At 39.1% G+C, this 22587-nt stretch overlaps 1 protein-coding gene across 4 annotated transcripts in view; it reads left to right on the plus strand.

Moving 5' to 3' along the window:
- The window catches only part of PSD3 (pleckstrin and Sec7 domain containing 3), a 206040-nt gene that overhangs the window by 150448 nt on the left and 33005 nt on the right, over window positions 1-22587 (plus strand). For all 4 annotated transcript variants that reach the window (XM_014055021.2, XM_014055022.2, XM_087716231.1 and 1 more), the window contains one exon: window positions 11176-11219. In XM_014055021.2, the coding sequence (XP_013910496.2) occupies window positions 11176-11219 (44 nt within the window). The remainder of the gene's footprint in view (window positions 1-11175; window positions 11220-22587) is intronic.

Below are 22587 nucleotides of genomic sequence, written 5' to 3' on the forward strand. Positions count from 1 at the left end.
GATGGGCAGGAAGCTGCAGGAAGCTATTCTGTCTTTTAAAACATGTTTCTTCCTTTTCACATGCAGAGAAATATTCTGCCTTTTCAATATTTCCTAGGATATTTCATTTTTCTGGGAGAGGGCTGGATGATAACTTCCTACAGGAGCTCAAAAGAGCTTAGAATCCATAAATGAACGATGCTCAATACTTTGGAGAATTTTCACTCAATCACAGCACCATCCCTATTTAAAAGCAATTGGTTCAGCTGGGCAAGGACACAGTGTTACTTCAAAAACGATGTAGACTTGCGTTAAAGTTTTCCTTACAAGGTTTGGCCAGTGGCAACAATATAGATTAATGTTTTGCATATATGAAAAACATAGGGAACAGCTGTCCTGAGTGTGGGCTGTCACTTATCTGAACCATAGAGATAAATACAGACAAGAACTCTGAAGCTTGCTTCTGAGAAAGGTTATATTTGAATGGTAGCAGGGCTACTCATATAAAGGAAGTTGCTTTGTCTTTATAAATGTTAATAACCTGACAGCCTCATTGGGTAGAACAAATGTGGAAATCAATTCCACAGGAAGGTTAAAACTATTTTGATTGAGATTGGCTATAATAGAAAGTTGAAGTTCATTGTGCTCTTCTTCTTCCTTGAGTGAATTATCTGCCCAAGCCACTTCCTGATGTTAGCTGATTGTTATGGGCTTTAATATTTCAGCCCCTTTTGCATATTTGCCTCTTCTTTACTATCTACAATATTGCAGTCATTGTCTTCCTAGTCTTGGTTGGTAGCCCACAAGAAGTAGTTAGTTTCTAATAAAGGTTCTCCCTTTGACTTCTGAAGACTGGTGATTGTTGATCGAAGTTCTAATTTATGCCATTGTTTGGCACAGATTTTGTAGTGGTGTTTTTTGCCCATGCGTTAATTTGAACCACTTGCTAATTTGCACACTGTATTTACTTCCAAATCATTTTGTTGCCATGATTCAGATCCCAGGCTGACTAAAATGTGGATACAATTTTAATGGCGTGGATGGGCAGTTACTCAACTAGAAAGGTATTTGGATAATTTATGAAGTCACGTGCTTTAATATATGGAGCTGGGTGTTGAGGGAATGCTTGTTTATTTCTCAGGCTACAGTAATTTCAATGCAGTAACTTTTCCCGTTTACAGAGGCACGCATGTTCCATACAAATTAAATAAGAAAAATGCCACTCTCTTTATCAGAATCTTGATTGCTGCCCAGCATATTGTCTTTTAATCATCTCCAGATACGATTGCAAATAGTGCTCTGAGTTTGTAACTAGTGTAGCTACAAATGTCCCTAAAACATTTGTAAATAATCTTGTAAATTGTATTTTTAAACATTACAGGTAGTCCTTGACTTACAGTCACAATTGGGTTCAGAATTTCAGTCGCTATGGGATGGCTGTTATTAATTTAGTTATCAAGACCAGACCTAATTTTACAACATTTTCATTGTGGCCATATAGTGAATCATGCAGTTGTTAAGTGAATCACGTGATTATTAAACAAATTCGGGTTCCCCAATAACTTTGCTTGTTAGAAACTGGCTGAGAAAGTTTCAAATTGTGATCATGTGACTCCTGAGGTGTCGTGCAACGGTCATAACTTCAAATGTGGGTCTTAAGCTGCATTTTTTCAGCACTGTTGTAAGACCAAATTTCTGTTAAATGAATGGTTGTAAGTTGAGAACTACCTGTAATGTTGCTTTTTATTGTTTTTGTTGCAATTGTAAACTATCAAAAAGCTTTGCTAGTCATCAGTATCACAAGTTTAATAATGCTTAAGAATAATAATTGACAGATAGTGATGCCTGAAGGGGGAAGGCTGTCAAAAAAGGCAAGATGATACATAATATAACCCATGTCTATTTCATATATGTACTTGGACAAAAGGGGCAGGTTTATAGTGTGATACTGCATTTACTATGCAGTGTCATGTCCACTATCTTCCTTTTTTTAGTATACACACACATATAATAGATGAGCCGTGGTGGCATAGTGGTAAGAATGCAGTATTGCTGGCTAACTCTGCCCACTGGCTCAAAGTTGACTGAGTCTTCCATCCTTCCAAGGTCTATAAAATGAGGACCTAGATTGTTGGGGACAATATGCTGACTCTATAAACCACTTAGAGAAGGCCATAAATCACTATGAAGCGGTATATAAGTCTAAGTGCTACTGCTATTGCTGTAGATGTGAGTACTTATAGGACTGTTGTTGATTGGGGAGGATACAGTCAAAACATTATATAAATCTTCCTGGGTTGTACAAATTAATAATAAATAAAATAACAGTGAGTAGAATATAGCAATGTATTATTTTTAAACAAGAAAAAAGCCAGATATCAAAAGTATGGGAAATTGCTGGATCCTTATCTTTTATATTCATTAGATGTTCCTGTTTTCATTTAGCACAATTGAAGATCAGTTAACTAACTTTAGAATGTTCATTTTAGTAGCATCTTTTTATTAAAAACATTCTGAGAACTCAGTTAAAATCAGTGCATAGGAACGAACAATAAATTAAAACTGTAAATTAAATGTTAGTTGATCCTTGATATTAGTAATAATTATTCAGGGAAATAATTCAGGGAAAGCCAGATATGCTTAAGGTCCATCTATTTGAATTAAGTCTTAGAGAATGCAACTAGAGCTTGTAATTTCTTTGTGCATCATTCTCACCTTAAGAGTTTATAATTCTTCCTTCCAATTGAAATAAAATATTATGACCCCAAAGTTTTCTTTAGCTCAGATTTCATTCCCAGTCATAGAACTCTTCTTACTACCTCAAATACATGTAAAACATGTATAGATATTACAGATAATCCTTGGCTTACAAGGCAGTTGTTAAGTTAATCGCACCGGATTTTACAACCTTGTTTTGAGTGGTCTTTGCTGGTCTCTGAGCATGGTTGTGTTTTCTTGCAGACGTTTCATTATCCATACTAGGTAATATCATCAGTGCAGTATTGATGATGTTACATATTTTGGGTAATGAAATCAGTGCAGTATTGATATACAGCACAATATTCTCTTTTTATGGGTGCAACCATTTTTGCCACAGTCATTAAAATGAATCACTGCGGTGCGCGGTCAATAAGTGAACTATATAGTCGTTAACCAAATCCAGCTTTCTCCATTGGGCTTGCTTGATGGAAACCTGCAGGGAACATCTCCAGTTGTGTGAACTTGGGACACTGCAACCATTGTAAAATACATGCTGGTTGCCAAGTGCCCAAATCCTGATCGGGGGCGGGGGGACGTTGCAAAAGTACATTCACAAGAAATCCACTGATTGAAAATTTACATATTTAAAACCCTACAAAGCGAGGGGACACACATTCAAAAAGGTAGAATCCCTCAAGTTCGACTTGACATCTGGCCCTCTTCATGACAAGTATAGAGAAATGGGTTTCTGTTGCTTTTTCCATTATTATTTTTTAAAAAAAACCTTCAGAATCTTGACTACAGCTCTGGGAGGTCTTAGTAATTTTCTGTCCAAGCAGGGATGGGTTTTGTTTATTGAATTGTTTATTCATCTGTCCAATTTATGTAGTGGTCTATCTCTTGACGGGTGACTCAATGTACTTCTGATTGCTTCATTAATGAGAAATCTTTTAATATTCTATTACAAAACAGCGGGTTGGGGGTTAATGTTTATCCTAGCTCAAGCTATCAGGGTCTTTACTGATGGATTAAATTAAGCAATTAAACTGCACAGAGTCTTCGGGAGTTCGGTAGAATATAAAAACAAAATAAATTCTCTTAGTAGTACTAACAGGAGGATAGTGATAATTTAGTGCTGGTTTAAGTAAGACATGAAACAAACCCTTGTTTTGCCTGCAGCTTAATGCTTTTTTGCACTCCCCAGTGTTTTACAGTTTGCACATCCATTATCTCAGTAATCCTTAAACCGCCTCTATGTGATGGTCATTAATATTATTATCCCACTGCTAAAACAGAGTTTATTGGGACATACTGTAGTTTTCATAAGCTTTTCATTGGAGAGGTGAGAGGCCTGCTATACTAAACTACAGTCTAGTGCAGTCATAGTGCAATTAACACATGACAATACTTGATGATTTTATGGGGACATTTTCTAGCCTGCTTGATAAATAATTCTGTCCAAATTGACCCAAACCATTCTAAGGTGTCATTTAGTTCTGTTGCATAAACTAGGAATGTCTGGTTCTTTAAGATGTAGAACAATTATTACTAAGATATTTAGAATTATTTGGAAGCAGTACATTGCCAAGTGTTCTCTATTAAATTAAATAGGTTGCTTAAGTGATCTTTTGTGTGCAAAGGACAGCTAGGGCAACATTAAATGCTAAAGTATAGGTAATCCTCAAGGTACAACCACAGTGGAGCCCATACTTTCTGTTGCTAAGTGCAACAGATGTTATTTGGCTCCATTTTACAACCATTCTTGCCACAGGTGTTAACTGAAGTTGTTACATTACTAACAAGTTGTTGAGTGAATCTGGCTTCCCCTTTGACTTTCCTTGTCAGAAGGTCGCAAGAGGTGATCATATAACTCCAGGACACTGCAACCGTCAGAAATAGGAGTCAGTTGCCAAGAGTCTGAATTTTGATCACATGATCATGAGGATGTGGCAATGGTCGTAAGTGTGAAAAATGGTCATAAGTCACTTTTTAGTGCTGTTGTAACTTTGAACAGTCACAAAATGAATTGTAATAAGTCAAGAGTTACCTGTAGTACAGAGAAGGTAGTCAGATCAGGAGGTGGACTACTGAAGAGCAGTGTTTTTCCTTGCAGTTTGTGTTTTGTAGTTTTGGCAGCCAGGGACTCCTGAGGCGGTACAGTGCGTTCAGATAGCAGCTGTTGAGAAGGATATAGCTTGCTCGCAGAATTAAACTCTGAATGGATTTGATCTGCATGCTTATTCCCTTGTTGGATGACTTGCAGAAGAATATGATTGTGAAAGACAGGTGAACTTTTGCATAGTTTTATTTAGCTGAATTATTTTGGAGTCATGGAAGTGGCAGACTGTGCCAGAAAGTTTCGGTATCATTAGCAAGAGCAATAGCAATAGCAATAGTAATAGCAGTAGACTTATATACCGCTTCATAGGCCTTTCAGGCCTCTCTAAGCGGTTTACAGAGAGTCAGCATATTGCCCCCAACAATCTGGGTCCTCATTTTACCCACCTCGGAAGGATGGAAAGCTGAGTCAACCCTGAGCCGGTGAGATTTGAACCGCTGACCTGCTGATCTAGCAGTAGCCTGCAGTGCTGCATTTAACCACTGCGCCACCTTGGTTATTGCTGTCAGAACGAGTTCTTCAAAAAAAATTCACACACACCAAACCCAACTTGAAAATTGGTTAGAGCTTCAAGTCTGAGTCTACTGTCATATCAAATCAGTTAAATGCAGCTTTTTAATCTTTATTTCATGAAATGCATACCATTCAGAACAAAAAGCTTCAGGGCCTTGAGATTGTTTGCTTTTACATTATATTGTATTTATATTTAAAAAGAAAGCCTGGTCTTATATTTTGCTGAATATATATATGAATATATATATATAGTAATAGAGACAGGTAGTTGCTTTTAAAAAAAAATTCTATGCTTATATTTAGAATCTTGTTTTAGGTAAATACAGAAGCGGTACTTAGCAAATGTAACATATGTTGGACCCTTAGAAATTTGAAGGGCACGTATGACATCAGTTGGAAAAAGATACCAGTTGAGATGCCTAGATGATTATCTGTTGCTGTAAACAAAGGATGTAGAGAGAAAGTATTGCTGTTTTTAGAGGCAGTGCTATTAGCAGTGCTACAGCCAGTGCTATGAGTAAATAACTTTTGAGGATTTGTGAGAGTACTTTCCTCTCCAAGGACCGGACACAACACAGCCCGACAAAATTGTATGCCATGCTTTATCACTTCCCCAACAAGAGACTATTTTTCTGGGTCAATTCCACCCTTCTTGGACTTTGCAAAGTGATGTTGCCACATGAATACATGTTTAGTACTTCTTTTACTATAAGTTTTACTATTTCAAACAAAAATCCCCAAGCCTTAAAAATACAGCTACTCTTCAACGTACGACCACAATTGAGCCCAAAACTATGTTGTTAAGTGAGAAATTTGTTAAGTGAGTTTTGCTCTGTTGTATGACTTTTCTTGCCACATTTGTTAAGTGAATCACTGCAGTTGATAAATAAATAAAATGGTTGTTAAGTGAATCTGGTTTCCCCATTGACTTTGCTACTCAGAAGATCACAAAAGGTGATCAAATGACGCAGGGACCCTGCAACTCTTGTAAATGTGAGACAGTTACCAAGCATCCAAATGTAAATCACGTGACCATGGGGATGCTACACAGTTATATGTGTGGAAAATTGTCATAAGTCACTTTTTTTCAGTGACATTGTAACTTTGTATAGTCACTAAATGAACTGTTGTAAGTCAAGGACTACCTGAAATACAACCTTTGCCTTTTTCCAAAAGTTTCTTGCACCAGTTGGGATGAAGTGATGTTTGTGTGTGGTTGTTCCTCATCTAGTTGCTACTGATCTCCCAGCAAAGCTCCAGACTCCAGCCAGAACTCTCACCAAGATTTGCTACTCATCATAGCTTGTGGTTCTGGCAGTTGGATGAAAATCATCTTGCCTGCTTGTAATAGCTGCCAGTCTTCAGACGTTGCCTTAGTTTCCTTGTGTGTAGGCCATTTGTTTTCATCTTCTGTACTACATACACTCCTCTTTCCACTCTTCCTAAGCTCAATAGACTGGCTTGGGTGAGTCTGCCTCTTGAGGAGAATATGTCCTTGAAAACAACAATGTGTGGCTCAGTTACCACAGACAACTGCAACAGAGCTTGGCTACCTATGAGTAACTAGATGAATGCATGTCTGAATGCATGAGGAAAATGAGGAGTGTTTTTGCAAGGCTGCAGCTGCTTTTTCTAAGGAGACCTTACTCCCTCTCAGGATTTCTGACATGACCAAAATTCTCCGCAAACTGAAGTAGAAGAATCTGTTTTCCAGCCCACATTCAAAAAGTTCAGCTGTTAGAAATTGAAGCTGTGAGCTGGATCTGGAATTAGATATTGGAAAGTTGTAATCTGAGGAGCAGATGTCAAAACAATATTGGCCTGAGGTGTTCCCCAAAGTAACTGGACTTTAATTCCTCAAATTATCAGGCAACATGTCCTTCAGCCATGCTAGCTGGGAACCCTAGACCGAGTTTTGGAAGACTGGTTTTTGTGCACAATTGGGAGCGCAGATCTTCAGGCTTCCTCATGTATTTTTAAATGTGAGATCTTTGTGTGTGATGAAAGCTCCCTATTAGTGATAACATCTAAACAGTTCATTTCAGAAACAGACTCAAGGGATATCAAAATATGTGTCGGATAATAGCAAGAGACAGACTGAACAAAATAATAATTGATTAAAAAAGGGAGCAAAATGATGCAGTTAGAATCCATGGGGAAAACAGAGCACAATTTAGCATTCCTCAAAGAATTTTGGAAGTCCAGTTTGAAATAAAATCGACAGTTCTTTTTACAAGGTATATTTTCAAAACATATCAGCAAGAACTATCTCAATTGATTAGGATACATGTTTATAGCGATAAGGATCAATCTTAGCACAATATTGAAAAAGAGATACATTACTGATGATGTCAGATTGGGAACTAAACTTTGGAGAATATGTAGTAATAGTAAAATCAACAACATGTATTCTCAACAGATGTATAACCAAATGGCTTCCATACATACTATATAATATATTACACAATAAGGCAAATATAAATACCTAGAGTACTGTATAGTTTTTAAGGAGAAAAAGAGCTGACAAATACTTCACAGAGACAAAAACATTTTTAATTTCTGTAAATGATATATATCAGAATATGGCAAAGGTGAAATTAGAAAGTAATATTTATAATGTAGGTTTTTTCTTTGTATGTTCAAACAACAAATAATAAAATTATAACACCTTGGTCAAAGATTTAAATTCTTACATTGTGAAAATAATTCAATGTACTTAAATAAAATTTAATGTTTTATGGTTAATTTCTAATCAGCAATATACTGAGCACTAACTGTGCAATCTTGGTAATTCTTTTGTTCACTTATACATATTATTTTCTCCTTTTGCTTGCTTGCTTATTTGCTTTCTTTTCTTTTAAAGATGATTAAGAAATGTGTTTGGGTTTTTTTTTTAAGAAAAAGAACCTACCGTAATAGTTTAGTGCAGTGATTCTAGAACGAAGTGCACAGAATACATAATGTGGCTTACTAATAATGATTTAAAAGAACTGTACGGGTTTCACTTAAGAAGCCTGTAGCTCTATAGTAGGAAATTATATGCAGAAATGTTTTCACAAAGACAATGACCTTGTTTGTGCATAAAATTAAGTGTAGCATGGTTTATAAAACTCAGCCATTGTGATTTAGCATTATGTGAATACCTGCTCCCAATGGACAGCAAGAGATAGATGTAGGCCATGGAGATGTACTTGAGTGATCTTGTAGTCAGCAATATTTATATCAATTCATTCTGTTTCTTCAATATATTGGAAGTGCTGCCATTTACAATGGGTATGCAAAATCAACAAGTTACAATTATGGTAGTTATACTTAGCATGGAATAATATCTCCAGGCACTTTTACAAAGATAATATATAAAAATCTTTTAATCATCTAAACTACATATATTGTGATTATATACCCTCTAATCTCAATTTAATCCTCATTTTTTGGGAAAAAAACACCATGCTTTTAAGAAACACCTATGACTACCTATGGAGCACTAAAACAGTTCTAATAGGAACTGAAATCATATTTCATATAAAAGAAACATAATTAGATTAGATTGGCCCCTCCCTGCTCAACTTTCAAAGGACTTGAAATCTTGGGGTTTTTTTACCCGTGTTTTGGATTCTAGGTATTTAATGGATTCCATCTGCTGGCTAAGTTGATAGTTGTTTGAATGATGCCTGGCTATTATTTCTTTTATTTTTTACATTTTGTATTTTATCCATTTTATTGTAAGCTACCTAGATATCTCAAATACGTGAGATGGATGGCTGTATAGAATGAATGAATGAATGAATGAATGAATGAATGAATGAATGAATGAATGAATGAATGAATGAATGATTGATTGATTGATTGATTGATTTAAACTTTCTTGGAGCTGGTGTGCTAGAAAGAGAAACAGCTGCATAAACAATCTAGACACAATTTTCTTCCTTTGAAATTGATTCCTTATAGTTGATATTTCTGGTGGATGAATGTGACATAATAAAGGATTTGATCTGTAGTTACAAACCTCATCATTGTTCTGCATATATGAAATATATCCACTGTCGTGATACTACTGTACTATAGGCAGTACTCTCAACTAAGCAGCTTGCAGCCTGGTAATCTCCAGATGTATTGCTGTTTCAGACAGTAATCCATGCTCTAGCAACGTTTAGGTAGGATTTTCTCTTCAGACTTTCCCCCTGGAGATCTTGGGCTCTTTTGGAAGACTTTAGTGATGTGGTGAAAGGATGACACTACCCCCCCCCCCCCAAGGAGTATAGATACTGCGGACTGATGCTTTTGAAGTATTTGTTTATCGTTGATTATTTGTTTGTTTGTTGTATTTCTAAAACTTATAGGAGCTTTAAAACGGTCACACAGTTAGACACTTGAATCACACACACACAAACACAAACACACACACACACACACACACACACAAACCCCTTTCGAAGGCTGTCATGAATTTACACTTACCTCAGAATACAGCTGGTAGGACCAGATGGGAAGCTGGTCTGCATGTTAGGGACTATATTGAGGTATTTCAGTTGTTAAGTAACTGGATGGGCTTCATATTTCAAAGCACAGATGTTGGTGTCATGTTTATGGAATTCCTTTTCTAGAGAGGTTCATCTAACGAGATACTGTTATTTTTTGGAAACCAGATGTTTTTTAGTTTCCCTAGATTACATGACTCGGCATTGATTTTAGGAAGGATTCTGCATAAATGACTTTAAATAATTGCAGAAAATACATAAAGGTTACACTGAAAAGCAAACTAATACTCAATCTTTTAAAGGCTACCTGACCTGCTGTTTAATGATATGGTTGAGCAATATTACCAATCATACTACTCTCACCTTGTCTGGACTTTCTACCATGTTATATTTAATAGTAAATAGATAACATGGTAGTTGAAATGGCTTTGATAATATGTCTGTATGTGTCATTTTAACAGCTCTTATCAATGTGATTTGGGGTAGGGGGGGTAGAAATTCAGAATATGCTATATGAATTTAATGACATTTTATTTGGAGACTTTAATTACAGGATATCAAATATCAAGTGTGGTGGGCAAGATGCAAGCATAGCGCTTTAAATCCCTTACTTGTCAAAACAACTATATCGGCATTGATGTAGCATCTTCCCTTCCTTTTATCTCCCTTATTTGTGCATTCTTGATCTATACAGTTCACCTCTCGTTCTAAAGAGATGTACCAGAAGTTATAATTCTAAATGTTAAATATAAAAAAAATGTTTAAGGGGCATAATATTAAAAATGAAACAAGAGTTTCTATAAGGTTTCAAAGGGAGAGTTCTGTTAATCATTGCCTTAGCTTTTCTAAAACAATATATGAGCCAAATTTACCTCAATGTCATCGTTCAGGACATGTTTTTGGTCTCTGTTAATTTGAAATTAATCCTGTGAGTGGATGGGTGGGTTGATGTTTTTTCCCCTCTTCTTCAGCATTGAGAAATGAGTTCTCTAAACCAGGCCCTGTGCTTGTTCCCAAAGGACCATGTAGGTTTTATCTGTAATAAAATACTAAATATAAGCCCACTCACCCTCTCCAACTCTGTGCTAGAGCAAAGGAACTTGAAGAGGACTTCTGTGTAACAAGCTCTTAATTTTGGAATCTCTCCAATGTCAGCGAAGGGTTGTTAAAAGCCTTTCCTCGTCTCCAGGCTTAAAGGGGAAAAAATGAGTTCAGCAATGTTAAAACATGACAAAGACTTTTATGCACCCCAGGCAAAGGAATAATGTTTTAATCCTTAGTGCAACATGTATGTGGTAATTTGTGATGTTTAGATTTTTTTTTAGAGTTATCTTCTATATATGGTCATTCAAATCCACTTACTTTTTTATTTCTTTCCTTTTCTAGGCTCTTTACAATTCAATCAAAAATGAAAAGCTTGAGTGGGCAGTGTAAGTATCTTATGTTGAACTAATAAGCTTCAAATGATTCCTTTTATGGTATTCCACTTGATGTACCTGCAGTATATGGATATAGATTCTAGAAATTGCAGAGATCAGGAGAGGGAACCTCTTACATTTATTTATAGTTTCTCCTCGACTTATGACCACAATTGATCCCCAGATTTCCCTTGCTAACCAAGATAGTTGTTAAGTGAGTTTTGCCCCATTTTACGACTTTTCTTCCCCCTGATTATTAAGGGAATCACTACAGTTGTTAAGTTAGAAACTCAATTGTTAAGGGAATCTGATCACAAGACACTTCAACCATCATAAATATGAGTCAGTTGCCAAGCGACTGAATTTTGATCATGTGACTATGAGGATGCTGCAGTGCTCACTAGTATGAAAAATGGTTATATATCACTTTTTTCAGTGCTGTTGTAACTTGGAATAGTCACTAAATAAATGGATGTAAGTTGAAGACTATCTGTATTTACTTTTATTCTGATTTCATTGTACTTATATATCAGACATCTTTCATTTTTCATCAGGCAGTCTTAATTCATTCTTAATAACTAAATTAGTATGGCCCCTGAAAAGGGCTGATTTAACCTGTTAAATATATAGTTTTAGGCAAGTCATTCTTTATTAAGATCAATTCCATTTGCAATGTGAGGATAATAACTTGAAGAGTATATCTGGTTAGATTCCATAAAATAAAGTTTACAAGTTTCTTGTATGGAGATTTCTGAGCTTTGTTTTCTGCTAATAGATGTTTCATTACCCAACAGCAGTACAAGATAACCGAATAGTGATGGGTAACAAAACATCTGCAAGAATGTTTTTCTTTTGAATCTTTTTACTTATTAAAAATTGTGCCACCCATCATGATTCATATTCTTAGTATGGTGTACATCCACGCACATATAGCATTTTAAAGTGAAGTTGCCTGAGGATGGATTGCAGCACAAGTCCAAAAGCTCGGAAGAGTAAACCTCTGGTCCTGGTGATTAGATTCTGAAATAATTTTAAGTTGATGACCACTTGTGATTTCTTGGAGAACAGAAATTGGGGATGCCTGTTAGTTATATTCAAAAAGTTTGACATTCCTTGCTTTCCTTGAGAGGATATAATTGATCATAGATTGGCACAGAATGAGATAGCGTTACTACATAGACTGTTATTGTTCCAGAATGCAAAACGTGCTAGAACATCCAAAGTGGTGCTTTTTCAAGTCTACAACAGTCTTCCTCATGGCATTATTTCTGGTACATGCTTAATAAATCTAGGTCCTGCATTCCGTAGAACCAGATTATTTAAGAGGTGCTTTCCTTGCGTAACATCTACCCAGCTAATTAAACTCTGCAAAGTTAGCATGGTCCGAGTTACATTGATTAAACATTGCCATCTGTCAGGACCCAGCACACATTCTCTATTACAGCATCTGACTTTTGGTTTGAGGTTCTCCAAAAATCTGGATGGCCCCCTACTCTGCTGTTGTTTAGAAGAATAATGAAGTGTTTTGGCAAGGGAGTGTGAGACTAGTTTTTTGCGGCTTGCCAACTTTTATCTTTATCTTTTTACATTCCAATGATTTTACTGCAGTTTCTTTGATTGTTGTGAGATGCCCAAAATCATTGAGTTGGGTAGCATATAGGTTTTACAAATTATCATTGGTTGCACTATCAGCCAGATGTTTAGACAGGATTTGAGATTTTTATTCACCTATTGCAGGGATGTCAAACTTAGGGTTTCGTCACGGAGTTGTCAAGTGATTTATCACAACTTTCCCCCCCTTAACTAAACCAAGTGTGGGCGTGGGGGTTTGACAGGCTTGACCTATTGAGTCCTTCCCAAGGATCTGGGATTGGCAAATGATGTTGTTTGATGGTGCTGAATGTATCCTTACAGGATGTAAGCTGTTCCAGGTCAAGTTGCCTTTTACAATTGAGTAATGGTGATTTTGTTCATGCCAATGTGTTCAAGTAGTGCTCCAGATTTTAGGATTGCACCTATCACTTCCCATTGGGATTACTATTACTATTGGTATTATCTTTGTTTTCTTTTGCCAAAGCCATTCTACTCTAGACCATTTGCAGGTCTTTGTATTTTATGATTTTCTCCAGTTACCTCTCTTCTCTTCTGCTGTCTCCAGATACTACCATATCCACTACCCAGACTCTGTGTTTCTTATCAACAATTAAGACTGGGATGCTGTGTCGCAGACGCTTCTCTGCTTGAATTCTAAAATCCCAGAGCACTTTAGCTTCCTTATTTTCTGTTACATTGTCTATTTTGTGGGCCAGTTTTTGCTTGCAGGCAATTGGTACTTCTTGCAGATATTTCATTGCACCATTGTTGCTACTTTGTGATGCCATTGTTTGTAATCAGTCCTGGCAATCTTCTTGCAGTAGCAAAAAGGAGATGGTCTTCTTTTGCTTCTTTGCGGAGGCAGCATTTGCTGTCTGCCATCGTCTTCTCAATTCTGGCTTTCTATGCATTTGTTCTTAAAGCATGATCTTGTAAAGTGAAAATTAGCCCCTCTGCCTCTTTCTTCAATATTCCTGCTGTTGGCCATTGCCATGGCTGGTGTTAAGTGCTTTTTTTTTTTTTTTTAATGTCCTGGCCACGTAATACTTTGCTTGCTATGTCTCCTTTCTATTCTTCATTTGGTCGTATAGGCCAGTTTGGTCCCTCCAGTACTCGCCAGTAAGCCTTCATGGCATTCTAGCTTCGGTGTGTCTTATTCATATATTATTTCAATGTCCTTTTTATTTCTTCAACTGTTTGTTGTACCCTCACCTGTTTTTCTTGGTAAGAAGTGCCTGTCAGCATCGCTGTGTTGAGCAAGGTTATTCATTGTTATTATTTTACTGGTCTTTACTCAGTCTTTTACTCAGTTCTGCTTGAGTCCAGTCTACTATTCCAACTGCGTATCTAATGACAGGGATCACCCAGGTGTTAATTGGCTTGATGCTATTTCCTGCACTCAATGTGGACTTTAAAATCTTCTCCACTCTCAAGATGAATTCTCTTCTAACCCTTTCTGACTTCGGTGTGCTTGACGTTGTCAGTTTAAAGGATGCTTAAGGTATTTATAGTGATCGTCGTTGCCCAGGCTCTTGATATTGTTTCTCTAGGGCATCTTCAGGTTTCATTATTTTTTCCCCATTTGATGGTGAGTGTGGCATATTTGTACTGTCCAAACTTCACTGCAATAGCTTAGGCTATAAATACAGTGTTGAGCAGTGATTCTATTTCAAATGTTGTATTTTCATACAGCATCAGATCATCGATGTAAAAGAGGTTTGACAGCCTGGCAGATGTTTTTTGATGTTTGATATAGCTATGGCCTGAATATATTCCATATTATCTACTGAAGAATCAATCCAGTGACAAACAGCAATGGTGATACTGAGTCTCCATGCAAGATTCCTCTCTTGATATTAACCTATTTCACTCTATCACCCTTGACGAACAACTGTGTCTTCTGTTGTGTCATTCATCTTTGCACAAAGCCGATGTTTCTACTGACTCCTATTATTTCTAGGCACTTGATTATCCAATCATCTGGCAGGGAATTGAATGCCTTCTTGTAATCCATGCCACGTTCAAGTTGGTCTCCCTTCTGTTGCAGTTTTCCAAAACCAACTTGTCAATTAGAAACTGATCTTTTGTTTGTCTTTTGTTTTGGCAGTTCCCTTATTGTTGTTGTTGTTTTAACTTTATTGAAATACAGTTTCATACAATGCAAGATGTTTGATAAGTCGGATAATTTGGTGATGTGCCCATTTGGTCATCAGGCTCAGTCCATGCAGTGGGGGACAGAATTTCCTGAATGTATAACAGAAGGATAGGTTGTCAAACCAAATTATCTCTTGCAAGCCAGGTGCCTGCTTGTTATTCTAGTAAGCAAAATGAGTTGTTAATGATGAAAGGCTGCTTGTAAGGTTGGAAGACTTTTTTAGTTGGGTTGGAAACATTATCTTAAAGATAGAAATCGAATCCTCAGTTAATCTGTGGCAGCATGAATAAACCCACGCTTAGCTTTCTCCCTTTTATCTTTCGAAGCATTGTGTCAGAGCTGCTGGTAGAAGAAACACAGCTCAGGTCAAGTTTCTTCCTGTTGGCTTGGTGTCTGAGGTTTGTCTCATGATTAACGGTGGATAGCTTGACAACAAACCAATATTAAAGATAATTCATTGCAGAAGGCCTTGTGGGCGCTACTTCTGCTGCATTTGCAAAGTTCACCATTTTATTTTATGGATTTATATAGACTCCCTTGTCATGAAACGAGACTCTGGGCAGCATACAATAAATTCACAATTAAAACCATAAAATGAACAACCTAAATAAAAGATAAAAACCCAAGGATGTGGGTGAGCTTGATCATTTAATCACTTTGCAGTCTCATCATGGCGTCCCCTATTGATATTCAAAGCTAAATAGGAGGAGATGAGAGTTTGCCAGCACATTTTAAACACTCATTGTCCTTTCTCTGTTCAACCTTGTTACTTGATTTCCTTTTCGTGCTGAAGGAAATCATGGCTGCTGGGTAGAAATCTTTTTTGAACAGAAAAGAAACCAAAATATCCCTATATTAATATTGATAAATCTGCTTTTATGCTGTAGCAATGTATGCAAGTTCTCATCCTACACCAAGAAAATATTTAGAAGTATTACTGCCATGTATTTTCTTGAACTGCTGGAAGCTGGTTGAATAAAGGATACCACAATTATTTCTTGTCTCTTTCCAAGATACTTCTAGTCAATAGCAAATTGCTCCTGATGATAAGAGATTTTTTTAAAAACGTTATTACTTTTAAAGAAGTTTCTTATTAGGATCCTAGCCTTCAAAGAGTTTGAATTAATCTTATTAGCTATCAGATGATGAATCAAGGAAGTAATGGGGACTAGTGGCAGTGAGAGAGCAGGCAAGTAATGTCTCAATTGTGAAAGGCACATGGAGGGCATCTAGAAGTGGACCTCCCTCAGGGAAGGCAGATTTGAAATTTTCAACCCACAATGCTTAGCCCTAATGGTCTTGCCTGCAGATGCTCAGTGTCACTGTCCACCAGCTGCTTCTAAATGCTAGGTGAATTTGTAATAAAGCTGTCTCATCTATGATCTGGATGAGGCAGCCAACAAGGCATGTATGAGTCAGGAGTAAGGATGTCCTCCACCGAGAAGCCTGTCTGGGCCTAGATTGGGATGTTCCATTCTTAGAAATGAGTCCATGAAGCCAGGCTATGGGGCTCGGAGTATCTGTTAATGTCAGCCCTGCTAGATAGATCAGGCTAGGAAATCCTAAATGCTAAAACTATGTTTATTGAGAATGGCTAGTAGAATGTTAAAAGTCAGTTTGTGTTGAGTCTCTTCCTTCTCATAGTTCAGTGACTTAAGGAGGTGTGTGTCCAAGCTTTTTCTAAATATTGTCCTGACTGTTGTAGACTTAACATATGCTTCATCCCTTGTTGCTTTGGTAACGTAGCTTGCAGATCAAGGTCATCCTAGTCACTCTCTATGGTTGTCATCCAAGGAGACTTAACAACTCTCTGAGGTATTGCATCATAGATAATTGAATGTGATACTCTGGTTGAAATTGGGCTTGAGGAACAGTTGGATTTATTGCTGGTGCACTGGCCTTCTTGCTGCTCAGTGATAACTTTGCCTGAGTTGTTCAATTTCCATCGCTGGATTGGCAATGAAGATAGGGAGGCTATTAGTTCCTAGCAATTTTAATCTATCCTAATGTAGCATTAAGTTCAGAGGTTTGTAGCCACCATTGTAAGACCCTATCATGAAAAATATGATTGCTTTTCAACTGACTGATAAGTTAATTATATTGACTTATATAATGGGCCCAGATGTATTCTACAGGGAATTTAAGGGTCTTAGTTGCCATCTGGAAGAGATGGGTAGAAGGTACTTTGGTTTGGATTCTTCCTATATGCCTTCTCTCCATTTGTCAATGGACACTTTTGGTTTTCCAAGGAGCTCTGAAAGATGAAACAACAGCAGAAACATGTAGAGTGCCATCAGAGAACAATGAAGAGTGAATTATCTCATCTTTGTAAGAATCCATATGAAGTATGACATTGTCACAATAAACAATAGCCTGATTTAAGGTAATTTACTCAGGAGGGAGGAGTCACAGAAATATCTTCAAGGCCACTATATGAATATTCTAGGCTCCTGTCATAAAAAGTCACTTGGATTTATTCAGAGTACAATTCTGGATGAGTTAGTCCATATGAGTTGAGTAAGACATTAACTTGTTTTGTTACCTAGGAATCATTTAGTTTTCTGGTTCCCGAGGAAATGGACAGAATCCTCATGATTGTTAACCCTGACATCTGTCCTTAAATTCATTTTTTTCCTGCTTAGTTAAGGTTGTCTGAAAGGGACAAGTGACTGAGTTCATGTGGTGGTGAATACATCCTTGGGTGAATATATCACCAGATCAACAGTCCTAGACAATTTTCATGCAGTCTTTAACCCTCCCATTTTAGGGAAGATTTTTGAGAAGGTGTTCAGGTTGCAACTTCAGAGGAGCAGAGATGAAGTGGATTATCTGAACTTCCTTCAGTTGAGTTTCAGAATGGGACTTACTATGGGACCAGTGTTGATCCTAGTTGCTGATAACTGGGGGTAGTATTTATATCATCGTGATGTATCTGTTCTGGTTTTCCTTGATCTCCAGCAGCTTTGAGATAGTATCATTGATCATGGTATCCTTCTTGACTGATAGAATTGGGGAGTGAGAGACAGTGTGTAGTTCTTGTTCTTGTTCTTGTTCTTGTTCTTCTTCTTCTTCTTCTTCTTCTTCTTCTTCTTCTTCTTCTTCTTCTTCTTCTTCTTCTTCTTCTTCTTGTTCTCCTCCTCCTCCTCCTCCTCTTCCTCCTTTCTACTTCTCCTTCTCCTGATGGTTTCAGTTGGTATTGCCAATAAGTAAAGGTTCAATTCAATTCAATTCAATTCAATTTATTGAACTTGTATGCTGCCCTATTCCCGGAGGGACTCAGGGCGGCGAACAAACACATGGGGGAGGGGCCATACAAAACACACAAGACAAAAACAGAAAACAGAGACAATTTAAAACTACTCAACAGATGCAGCAATTCAAGTGGGGCCGGGAACTCATCAGCCCCAGGCCTGCGGGAACAGCCAGGTCTTGGCGGCTTTGCGGAAAGCCTGAAGAGTGGTGAGGGTCTGAATCTCCATGGGGAGATCGTTCCAGAGGGCCAGAGCAACCACAGAAAAGGCCCTCCCGCGTGGGGTCGCCAGTCAACACTGGCTAGCTGATGGTATCCGGAGGAGGCCTAATCTGTGGGATCTAATTGGTCGTAGGGAGGTAATTGGCAGGAGGTGGTCTCTCAAGTACCCAGGTCCGATACCATGTAGAGCTTTAAAAGTAACGACTAGCACCTTGAAACGCGTCCGGAGTCCAATAGGCAGCCAGTGCAGCTCACAGAGGATAGGTGTAACGTGGGTGTACCGAGGTGCACCCACAATCGCTCGCGCGGCTGCATTCTGGACAAGCTGCAGTCTCCGAATGCTCTTCAAGGGCTGCCCCATGTAGAGCGCATTACAGTAGTCCAGTCTTGAGGTCACAAGGGTGTGAGTGACTGTCCTGAGAGCCTCCCGGTTCAGGTAGGGACGCAATTGGTGCACCAGGCGAACCTGGGCAAATGTCCCCGTGGTCACAGCCGACAAATGATGTTCTAGAGTCAGCTGTGGGTCCAGGAGGACTCCCAAATTGTGAACCCTGTCTGAGGGGCATATAATTTCACCCCCCAGCCTGAGAGATGGAAAACAAGGCCAATCTTTGGGAGGGAAAAACACAAGCCACTCGGTCTTGTCAGGATTGAGTGCAAGCTTGTTCACACCCATCCAGACCCTAACAGCCTCCAGGCACTGACACATCACGTCAACCGCTTCACTGAGTTGGCACGGGGCGGACAGATACAACTGTGTATTGTCCGCGTATTGATGGTATTTTATCCCGTGCCGCCGAATGATCTCGCCCAGTGGCTTCATGTAGATGTTAAACAGGAGGAGGGACAGGATCGAACCCTGTGGCACCCCATACTTAAGGGGCCTAGAGGTCAACCTCTGCCCTCCAACCAACACCAACTACAACCTGTCGGAGAGGTAGGAGGAGAATCACCGAAAACGGTGCCTCCCACTCCCACCTCCCACAACCGTCGCAGAAGGATACCATGGTCGATATAGCATTTCTCTGCTATTAAAATTAGCTGACATACTTTGAAGATTGAGCCCTGCCCCTACACTATGATTAATCTTGGTATCTAAAGTCACTTTTTGTTTCACTGTCTTTCTCTCGATTGGCTGATAAAGCTGAGTGACACTTCCAAGATGTTTATTAGTTTATTAAGGAGAAGCATTCTTTACTTCATCATAACACCATCTGAAGCCTCTGCTATTTTTAGACATTGGTGATATTATAAAGTGAACTAGTTTGTTCTAGTGCAGGTGTGTCAAACTCAAGGCCCGGAATGCTTAGATCTGGAGTTCCCTTAGAAACAGTGAAGGACCGGCCCATGGTGCCTCTGTATGTGGCCCTCCCAAGCTCTGTTCTGGGCAGCAGAGGGTTGCAGGAGACCATTGCAGCTGAAAACGGAGCTCAGGAGCTTGTTTTCGCTGGCGAAACACTTGCGCCACCACAGGTTCTCCCTACACAAGTGATGTTGAGCTAGCCATGCCCATGCCGAGGTGGCGCAGTGGTTAAATGCAGCACTGCAGGCTACTTCAGCTGACTGCAGTTCTGCAGTTCGGCTGTTCAAATCTCACCGGCTCAGGGTTGACTCAGCCTTCCATCCTTCCGAGGTGGGTAAAATGAGGACCCGGATTGTTGTTGGGGGCAATATGCTGACTCTGTAAACCGCTTAGAGCGGGCTGAAAGCCCTATGAAGCGGTATATAAGTCTAACTGCTATTGCTATTGCTATCACCCCTCCCGCAGCCCCCCAAGGTCAAACACAACCCTGATGCGTCCCTCAATGAAATTGAGTTTGACACCCTTTGGTTAGTTTTTAAGGCTCCAGGCTAGAAACCAGATGACTGTGAAATCTAGTCCCATTTTAGGCATGAAAGCAAGGTGATTTGAGTCAGTCATTCTTTCTTGGCCCACAGTGTCAGGTTCAGACAAGTCAGTTGATCATTTCTGGATACAACCAATAAATCAACTCGCAGCTGATATTCAAAAAACAGAAAAGCATTAAGAAGAAAACTGGTAGTGTGTTAGAAATACGTGAATTATCATAAAAAAGAAAGAAATCAGGAAACTATTATAGAATATCCTATGGTGGGACAGAAAACAGCATATTATGCTGGATAGCTAGTAGAAGATGACAAAGGATGGATAAAATTTGGTGATCACCTAAATGCATCTTAGTAACAAACTAGCAGGAAAGTGGCTCCTTCCATGATTCACTATTGCTGTTCTACACAGCTGCATAGCTTTTTTTGTGGTTCTCCTTTGTAGAACAGCAGTAGTGAATAATGGAAAGAGCCATTATCCTGCTAGTTCAGTATTACTGTAGTTGGCCTGTCAACGAAACTTGTAGGTGCCTTTAGGGCAACTTACATGTAAGCAATATATGAAGATTTTCATGGAAAGCCGTGGAGGAGCCTGAGATTGTATAGGTCTGTGATGGTGAATCTATGGCATGCGTGCCAGAAGTGGCGCAGAGCGCCCTCTCTGTGGGCACATGAGCCATCGTCCCAGTTCAGCTGTGCTGCATATACTGTGTGCCTCCTGCTGGCCAGTTGGTCTTTAGGTCTCTGCATGCATGAGCAGGGGGTGTGGCGCATGTGGGGGGGCGTATGCGCAGGGGTGGGGCATGTGCAGGGGCTGTGCACACATGTGCGGGGAGCTGAGTGCATATGGGAGCTGTGTGCGCATGTGCAGGGGTTGCGGTACATACAGGAGGCTGTGTGTGCATGCACAGGTAGTGGGGGCGTGTGGGGGCACATGCATGCATGGGGCGGGGCACAGTGTGGGGGTTCTGTGTGCATTGCATTTTGTGGATTGAGTGCACACGCTTTGGGCACTCGGTCCAGAAAAGGTTAGCCATCACTGGTATAGGTACACTATATGACACTCATAAAATTACTTTGTTTTCTTCTGCATGTCTATGGAGATTCTGAGTCATCCGGGTCATGGTTGTCCCAAAGGTGCTTTTTCAAAAGACAACTAGACTTCCTTGTTTTTCATTGAAGGCACTTCATTTCTTATCCAAGAAGCTTTAGTCAAAACTGAAGACGCTTCTCAGATGAGAAGCGAAATGTCTTCAAGGAAAAACAAAGTCCAGTTGCCTTCTGTTCTTCATAATTTATGGACATCTTCACATTTAAAGAACAAAACCGCCTTTCTTGATTGAGGGCAAGTGGTTTGGGGGGGGGAATAAGTGTAAGTAGCTGCTCCTTGGTTTTAGTTTTGAAAGAAAAGTTAAGCTGCGGAGGAATTATTGCACGGTAGAGCATTGATTTAGAACGCTTCCATCTGAGGATACTGACAGATAATCTGTATCTGAGGGTACGATCCAAAAATAAAGCAGAGACCAGTTCCATTATTTCATGCCTGGACTGTGACAGGTTTCAGCAGGGAGGAAAGGAGAAAATGCCCATCTTGCTTTCTGCAGCTGTGTCAAAGCTGCATGCAGTGGTAGCAGTGTGCATGCAACATTGGGATAGGGTGCGCAGAGGGAGTCATAGTTCAGAGGCAAAACAAATATACAATCTCCCCATTTCAATCTGTAGCACATTCTTTCATCTCGGTGCCACTGGTTGTGTAGGGATTGCAGCATGCTAGATTGTGGGATTTAGCTGGATGTTAGATTCCGGGATCTAGTATGATAAATACTTGGATTGTAGTCTCAGTAAATATGGAGGGTATTAGGTTGGAGAGGCTTACTCCATCATGGGCTGATTACAGGTTCATGAGTATAAGAGCTGAGGAAATATCTGGTTGTTTTTTTTCATTGAATTAAGCAGTATGGGCTTAATAGATTCTAGTATATGCAGGATATATGGGGCAAACTGGTTGTTGTTAGTTGCGAAGTCGTGTCCGACCCATCGCAAGCTCATGGAGAACGACCCTACAGGCCTTCCTGTCCTCTACCATCCCCCGGAGTCCCTTTACGCTCATGCTGACTGCTTCGGTGACTCCATCCAGCCACCTCATTCTCTATTGTCCCCTTCTTTTGCCCTCAATTATTCCCAGCATTAGGCTCTTCTACAGTGAGTCCTTCCTTCTTATTAGGTGGCCAAAGTATTTGAGTTTTATCTTTAGGATCTGGATTACTGCCTTGTCATGGTGAAGAGGCGTGTGTACACAAGCCCTTCATGGATTA

Source organism: Thamnophis sirtalis, unplaced genomic scaffold (assembly GCF_051295495.1).
Source record: "Thamnophis sirtalis isolate CommonGarterSnake01/CBP01778 unplaced genomic scaffold, rThaSir2_p1.2 scaffold_5, whole genome shotgun sequence".
Taxonomy (NCBI): domain Eukaryota; kingdom Metazoa; phylum Chordata; class Lepidosauria; order Squamata; family Natricidae; genus Thamnophis; species Thamnophis sirtalis.